Source organism: Panthera leo, chromosome C2 (assembly GCF_018350215.1).
Source record: "Panthera leo isolate Ple1 chromosome C2, P.leo_Ple1_pat1.1, whole genome shotgun sequence".
NCBI lineage: Eukaryota > Metazoa > Chordata > Mammalia > Carnivora > Felidae > Panthera > Panthera leo.
This window is the reverse complement of record NC_056687.1, coordinates 121,508,034-121,516,526: the sequence shown is the minus strand read 5'-3', so window position 1 is coordinate 121,516,526 and position 8,493 is coordinate 121,508,034. Positions and strand designations below refer to the sequence as shown.

The following is an 8,493-nucleotide window of genomic DNA, read 5'->3' as shown; positions in this document are numbered from 1 at the left end:
TGAGGCTTTTCCTGACAGCATCAGTCCTCAGCATTATCTCTGTCCTTCACAGCACTTCACATTCCACTCAACAAGCCGCACACATACCATCTAGCCAAATGTGACCCTGTGTCCATATTTCCATTTTTACATATTTATGCATCCTTGTATCCTCTGCCAAACTCCTTGAGTTTGGTTAGCTCCTATCCAGGCACAAGGCCCAGTATCAGGAGACCAAGAGATGTTGAGAGGCCCATTAAGAGGAGATCGGATGTTCTGAATTCCAAACCTTTGGTAACAGGTGTCCACCACTAGGTGGTGGTGGTGATCAGGCATCTCCTTAGGCGTTCACTACCTCAGCGTTCTTATCTTTTAAATGAAGATGTTGTCTGCTTTGCTTGAGAAAACGGAAGAACATGACCCCGGGCTAAAAGTAGAAGAACCCACGTTTCATAACTGTCAGCTTCACGTAACAGCAGTGTACTCCTTAAATTACTTTTCTGGACCTTATTAAAAGGAGGAGGTCAAACTAGATCAGAGGTTTTCGGAGCCTGGATGCCAGGGTTCTTGGCATCCTTCCAGGGGACCAATAGGTCAAAACTATTTGCATAACAGTATTCAGAGCTATTTCTCTCTTTTCACTCAATTAAAATTTATTAAAAAGCAAATATATGCATCTTACATAAAGTCTCTTTAAGGTCCTAATAATTTTTAAGTATAACGGGGTCCTGAGCCCAAAAAGTTTGAGAACCACTGAACCAGGTTTCTCAGAACTTCTGAGGCCAGACGTTTCCTAGATACCAAGAAGAAGGTGGTGTTAAAGGCCTGGTCCCAGCTCTGAAAGAGTTTACGAGTCGCGGGGCAGGGGGGGTGGGGGGGGGGGTGGAACGAGACAAATGGTTATATTAACAAGATAATTTGTGAGAGTGGTAAGTTTCACGAAGTCACACAGCAAGGCATCTGATACCTGCACAGTGTGCTCCGGAGCACGGGAGAGCAACACTCAACGGCACACCGCCCGGGGTTCACAACGGAAACTCCCTGGAGGCCCTCAGCCCTTGGGGTTGCCCCAGCGAGCCGAGGTGCAGGGAGAAATGCGCCAAAGCGCTAGCGTCATGTGACGTCACTGGGCCGCGCCAGCCAATCCGGGCGGTCCTTGTCGTAGGCACCGCGGTGGCCCGCGGCCTGCAGGCGGCGCTGTGGGCCCGCCGGGCGGCCCCACAGAGCCGCCATAGCCGCCCGCCTACCCCGACTTAACGTCTCCGCTGTCGGCTCCGCGCCGCCGCCATGGCCGACGTGGAAGACGGCGAGGAACCCTGCGCCCTGTCCTCTCACTCCGGGAGCGCAGGCTCCAAGTCAGGAGGCGACAAAATGTTCTCTCTCAAGAAGTGGAACGCGGTGGCCATGTGGAGCTGGGACGTGGAGTGCGATACGTGCGCCATCTGCAGGGTCCAGGTGATGGGTAAGCGCTGCACGCGAGGCCGGGGCCGAACTACGGCCTCCGCGGGCCGATTCTGGGCGTGGAGGACGGGCGAAGGCTGGGAGAGACCCCAGTCCAGAGGAGTGGGGGCGGGGGTGCCGGGAGCCACCGGTGCTGCTGCTGGCCCGAGGGCTGCTGCTGCCGCCGCCTGGGGCTCAGCAGGCGCCCAGCGCCCGGACCTGGTATTCTAGGGATAGAAACGGGCAGTGAGCTGAGGAATTAAGGTAATTTCTGGTAGTGATGGGTGTGGCCAAGGAAATAAAACTGGATGATTTGTTGGCCGCTGGGAGAAGCCACTTGGGTTTGTTTGGCCAGCTCCATGCCTAAAAGCAAACCGCAAAGGGGTCAGGGTAAAGGCCCTGAATAAGTAGGGCACTTTAATGGTTGTGGTGACGCACCAAAGTGATGCTCTGGAGTCATCTTCCACAGAAACGACACCCTCAGTTCGCTCTTGAGAGGCGAAAGGAAGAAAATGTTCCTAGCCATTGCCATTTCCGAATTAGCTACTGCTATTCTGCGGGCTTTTAACTCTGGATGTTTCAGGATGGGTCAGATGGCACTCGCTTGTCTTGAAGGGGGATACAGTGTGGTTCACGAATATTTTTAAGGTTCATGGGAGTTGAAGAATGTAAGCCCTTTATTCAGAAACATAAAACTTTTTCTGGCCCCTCCTATCAAAGGATGCCATTTTCTGAAGATCCTGCCCTGTCTGAGTCAGGCCTTTGTGGAGAGCCCTGTTGTACAAATAAGTCTTAACTTCTTTCTATGATATTTCGAATAAAACTACTGGGCCACGCGAAACCTTTCAGAACAGCTTCATCCTTTTATATTTTATATCCTGTCTTTTTTAAGGTCTCAGACCACCTTGAAAAAGAGATGCTATTCTAAATGCCAGTTATTTTTTTAAACAGAGCATTTAAAACTACTGAGAGAGAATCTTAATTTTGTTTCTTGGGGGTAGGTGAAAACTGAGGTTGTATAGCTTGAAAACTTTGTGTCTTGCTCTGAAAAATGACAGAATTGGAGAAAATAAACAGAATTTCTCTCTCAAGGGATGAAATTTAAACCTACCAGAATCAAGAGATTTTTTCAATTTACACTCTTTAGTACACACTTGTTTTTTATTCATGAGGACTTGCTTCAAAGAGGATTTACAGCAAAGGGATTCAGATTTTTTTTTACTTTTTACTTTTGAAAGAACTTGATTTCAGACATGATCCACTTGTTTTGCATATTAGGTCTTAAAAGTACCTAGCTTATTGGCCTGCAATACAGCCCCCTTACCCCACCCCTTACTTAAGAACTAGAATCATAATTTCCAGTTTGGGTGGCGTTGTTAACTTATCCAGGCCACTTAATCTTTTCTTCTTTTGCAAGACAAGCTTTGCTAAAAATTTTATCCCCTAAATATCCTTTAGTTCAAAATGAAGAATGTTCCTGAAAAGTGTGGTTTATATTTCTACCCAAAGAAAAATTTTAGATCTGTAGGTAGAAATGCAGAATTCAGAGTAATGGTTGACATCTTTGCAACACATAAACTTTACTGGGATATTTGGAGTAAGTCAAAATATGGGCTATAAATGTTTCACATTCACATTAGCTTTCTAATTATAGCAAGTGTTCTGCTACTGTGGATTAATTTTGCAGATTTGCAACAGCTGTACTTTGAGTTCAGCAAAGTGTTCTGGACTAGACCTTTGTATTTTCTTTATGAGGTGTTAAAATCCATTTAGTGGTCAGGTGACAGCAGAAGGAAGTTTGTTTTTCAGACTTCCCAAGCTAACCCTAGTTAGCATCATTCTAAAAGGAGTTACTGTTATTGTACTCCTTAGAAATGTTTTGTTTTAGATTTTAGGAATATCGTGAAAAGAATTTTTTTCTTTTATCTAAAACTTTAGGACTTTTTATAGATTTAGGTTGGGTTTTGATAATGAGTCTAAATCAAATGTCAGTCATAATCCCGAGATTCCTAGATTCTGCAAAAGAGGCCACTTAATTCCTTAAATTTTCAAATTCCTCTCATACACCTAAATGATTTGTTACGACTTCTTGATCCAAGATCTGCCTGTCAGCCCATTCTGATGTGGTTAACACTCTCTGGTTTCCTTCATTCTGAAAGGAGCAGATGGCACAGTGAGCAAGTGTTGAAGAAGAGGAAAATAGGTTTGCTAGTACTGCTGAGTTGTAAAGAGCCAGAGTAACCCTTCATGGCTATTTATGTTAACTTGGACATTTGACATACCTTCTGGAGTCTTGTTTTCCTAATTTGTGAAAGAGGTAGTTGGGTACACAGACTGTAATTCTGTGATTATACAGAACCAGAGCTGTGTCCTCACCCTTATATCATGATCCTTATGATATTTAGTTGTTTGCCTGCCTACCTCCCCATTTCCTGGTGAGACCAGGGACCCAGACTTGGTCATTTTGGTGTCCCCAGTGCATAACTCCATATACAGAGCAGATACTCAGTAATTGTGGGATTGAAGAAAGCCTCAGGAGGCAGTGGTTGTTTTCAGTCCACACCGAAGTGGCCAGGGTGGTGTGTTTTTTTAGGGTAAGAGCATGCAGAGAGGAGCAAACAAATGCCTGAGCATAATCCAGTGTTAAGAAAAGGACCAGGCTTCAGCTCCACCGTGTATCTATTTTTACAGAATTCTTTTTCTCTAATTTATGTTAAAAACTATTTTGTTGTTGTTGTTGGTTTGAACTTCCTTTTACCTATCTTGGACTCCTCTTCCAGCTAGTGAATGAATCCATTTCATTGGTCCCTAAAATATCCTATAGTACCTCCTTCATCAAGCAAATAGTAGTATAGATTAAATTTTGAAAACTAATATACCCTTTAGGTTCCCATTCCTAAAATGTACTCCCAAGTAAATTATTAAAATACATTGCCATTGTTGGATAAATGCTTTGGACTCAGACATATTTGTAGAAGGAGCATTTTCTTTAAAAAAAAAAAAAAAGAGAGAGAGAATCTAGTATTTAAGAGGTTCTTTAAAAATTAGTTTTAATTTAATTTTTATATAGATCATACAGTCACAAAATTCAGAATTTTAAGAAACTATACAATGAAGACTCCTTCCCATTCCATCTTCTCTTAAGTAGACTTTATTATTAGTTACTTGATTATTCTTCTAGAGTTTCTTTATGTGTGTACAGGCAAATACCAATTTATATGCATGGCTTACGTTTAAAAGGTGTCTTGAAAATAAGCTACCCCCAAGGTTGATCTATGTGAGCATGCCCAGTGAGCTTATAGGGACTTCTAGTATAATGAAGTATGGCATAGTTTTCTCTGGTGGTTGAATCCACCTCGGGGACACCTTTTTATCAGAGCTGGTGAAAATAGAGGGTCAGTAACCCATGTGAAATTGCTCCTGGTCATAAGTAAATGAGTAGAGTGCCTTGCACTTTATTCATCTTTAAACAGTTATGTTTAGATGAGAAATAAATAGTTTGAATCTTTTATCTCCATCTCTAACCCTTTGGGCTTTTATTTGACTTTGAAGTGTCTGGGTTTTAGAAATTGCATTCTGAGCATCAGAATGAGAATTGCTATTTGTTTACTTTTAGATGCCTGTCTTAGATGTCAAGCTGAAAACAAACAAGAGGATTGTGTTGGTATGTTGTAATTTCATTCTCTTGCTTTTTCAACTGAAGGTTTTCTCTCAGTGGGGATGTTTGAATTTGTGATTAAGATTGACTTTATCAATACATAAAAATAAACTGTAAAGCAGTGATCTATTATTAATGTAAAATGTGTTAGTTCTCAAAAGGCCTTAATGGAATTAATCTGCAAGTTCTTTTATTGCCTGTAATTAAGAAGAATTGATTATATATTCCAGACATGGCCATAGTAAATATTTGATAATCAACAAAGAAATAATTCTTTTCTGTTAAGAAAACTGTAAGGGATTACCAAAATGTCATTTAAATTTTAACTGTGTTATAGGTCAGATTTGGTAGGGTTTTATTCTAATAAAGCATTGCAGTTTTCAGTACTGTTATTATTCAGTATTTAACTTTTCAGCCAACATAGAAAAAATTCTAAGTGCTCTCTTTTGCAATGTAGTTTGTATATGGAAATCTGTTGAATTTTGCTAATAGCCTGGGACTACAAAAGTTGCTTTAGGATAAATATTTTAAGCAGTTCAAAGGTTTTTATGTCCTAGTTCTTGAAGTCATCACTTCTAGATTGCTATATATAAAAGCTTTTCTGAAAATGAAAGGTTAACTTTGTACTTTGTGTTTGCGTGGTTTATATATAGCTTTTTAATAATGATGTATTCAGTATTTATCAAATCCTGTTTCTTCCCCCTGAAACACTTAAAGTGATTTCCTTTTGCTTCCTACTCCCTGTAGCCAGTTTTCATAAGAAGTTGGTTATTTTTTTCTTTTTTTCCATGTTCTTTCATTGTTCTGTTATCATATAGGTCAAGCAAGGGACAAATAAAGCCCACATTTGAGATTGCATTTCAGATTATGGGAGATTGCCCTTGGTTTAAGAAATATTTAACTTGAGAATTGTGAGGTTTAGGGCACCTTTCTTTGATCACAGAAAGTCCTCTGTTTCTAGCCAACCACTTTGAAAAGTTCATGTGTTTGTCACATGAGGAATTGCACTGCTTATGGATGACATCAACACTTCTAGAAAATAACTGAGTAGATGTACAGCTGATAATGTTTAGAAGTATGTCATCTATTTATAACAGACTACTATGAACTGAAAACTCATGTTGGTAAATAAAAATCAGGAGGATGTTTTTCAATAAATAAAGATCAAAAGGTCTCCAAGGTCAGTCTTTGACTGAGAAGGTCTGGGATCTAAGGAAGGCTCAAGTTCTTTAATCTCCTAACTTCAGGAAGACAGCATGTGGAGCTGTGTAGGGGCTGGGGGCCACCACATCACTCACAGACTCTAAACAATGATGAAAAAGTCCCCCAGTCACAGCGCCTCATCTCACTTCTTAAGTGTGGTTTACACAGGTAAGTTGTTACTTCTTTATAGATAGAAAAAATGTTGACTAATTAGCCATCTTTATTCAAGATTATGAATCATGATTATTCTTCATAATATAAAATAGCCTGTAATTTTGAGTTGGATAATTTAAATTAAAATATGTAATGTCAAATATTCTTTTTTTTTTTTTTCCTTTCAGTGGTCTGGGGAGAATGTAATCATTCCTTCCACAACTGCTGCATGTCTCTGTGGGTGAAACAGAACAATCGCTGCCCTCTCTGCCAGCAGGATTGGGTGGTCCAAAGAATCGGCAAATGAGAGTGGAGGCTTTCTTAGTGCATTTGTTTGGAGCCCTGGTGGATCTTGTTATCAAGTGCCCTACAAAGGCCAGAACACTCCAGGGAACTAATTCTTCAAATAGGAGGAGATGGCTCTGTGGTCCTTTGGTACTCATCAAAGGCATGGCTTAGCATTTTGTTTTATTTTCAGAAATTCTCTACAATTAAGAAGATAATTTATTAAAGATGGTCTTTCCTACCTCTGTGGTATGTATCCCACACACTGCTTAGAAGTGCTTTAAAGGAGGAGAGAGCTACAAATTTAATGACTTTATAATTTGCTTATTGGTATCCAGGGGGTTGTGGAAGCAGTTCCATTCAGAAGAGAACTTGTTGCATGCTTATAGTTGATCAGTTAAAAAAAAAAAAAAAAAAGACAATGTTACAGAAACAAATAAAGTGCAGTTTAAAACCCAACTCTTATCCTTAATTTGTCCCTCATATTTATTTTTGGCTGGGAGGGGGTGATTCATGAAGTCTTTGTATGATATAATGAAAATTTTAAGTTTGGACCAGTGAACAGGGTAAATAAAATTTAATCTTCAGGCATATGGAATTGTGGTTGTCTTTTAGGCTATTATCCTCTATCTTTGGTTCATCAAGAAAACCTAAATCTGTACTCACCTCACTGTCCAAACATTGAATAGTAAAGAACAAAGTATTTGTTCTGGTCAGATTATGTTGTAATTTAACTGTTTTAGGTAGAATGTTAATGAGGGGGAAATGTTTACCACTGTAGCACTGGGTCAAAAAGTTTATTTTATTACACAGTGTTTTAATAAATGGTTTATTCTGTTTACTTCATTTGAATTGTCATTATTACAATTTTTAAATTTTTTTTTAATGTTTATTTATTTTTGAGAGACAGAGACAGAGTGTGAGCAGGGGAGGGGCAGAGAGAGAGAGAAAGACACAGAATCTGAAGAGACTCCAGGCTTTGAGCTGTCAGCACAGAGCCTGACGCGGGTCTCGAACTCACAAGCCGTGAGATCATGACCTGAGCCGAAATCAAACGCTCAACCGACTAAGCCACCCAGGCTCCCCATCATTATTACAATTTTATGTACAACTTTAAGCTTCATGTTAATAAGGTAATATGTCAAGTGAAAGCTTTAATTTGAAAAAATATTCATATACTCTTATTTGGTAGTAATAAAAGTTAAAGTTTATTACCTGGAAATGTAGAAGTGTGAGAAAATACTTAAATTTTATCAAACTCATTCACATTTAGTGGAGGTTATCTGGTAACAGTTTATGGACCACAAGTTTATTTTGAATTATTCCATAATAAAGGCCACAAGCTATGAATTTTGAAAAATAAATCTTTATCATTCACTTCTTCAGTTTGTCAATCTGAATCTTCTTATATCTAAGTGATGCAGATACATAAAAGAATGTTAAAATATAATTTAAAAACTAGAATTCATAGGCTTTCATATTGGTTTTCATATTTCATACTAATCTGATTTCTCTGGAAACTTGCTTTATTATGCATTTTTTCACAGTTTACTGAGAAAATTAATTACCATATGGGGTAAATAAAGCACCTTTTTATCCTATAATATGAAGTATAATACTATCAAGTTTAGGAAACTTAACCATGTGATTAACATAATCATATCTTACAGAAAACTGTGACTAGAGCTATAAGTACAGTCCAGCAAAGACTTTGAAGAGGTTTATGTAAGTTTACATATGGTGAATGTGTGTCTTCAGTGAACACCTGCTGAAAC

At 39.2% G+C, this 8,493-nt stretch overlaps 1 protein-coding gene across 2 annotated transcripts; it reads left to right on the top strand.

Moving 5' to 3' along the window:
- Positions 1-1,135: 1,135 nt before the first annotated feature.
- Positions 1,136-7,564, top strand: RNF7 (ring finger protein 7). Of its 2 annotated transcripts, none has more exons than XM_042903071.1 (3): positions 1,136-1,434; positions 5,036-5,083; positions 6,622-7,564. In XM_042903071.1, exons 1-3 carry the CDS (start codon positions 1,267-1,269, stop codon positions 6,676-6,678), a joined length of 273 nt encoding a protein of 90 aa, XP_042759005.1. In that variant the 5' UTR covers positions 1,136-1,266; the 3' UTR covers positions 6,679-7,564. The 2 variants fall into 2 exon arrangements, with proteins under 2 accessions (XP_042759005.1, XP_042759004.1); XM_042903070.1 differs by having other exon boundaries at positions 1,143-1,441.
- Positions 7,565-8,493: the final 929 nt, after the last annotated feature.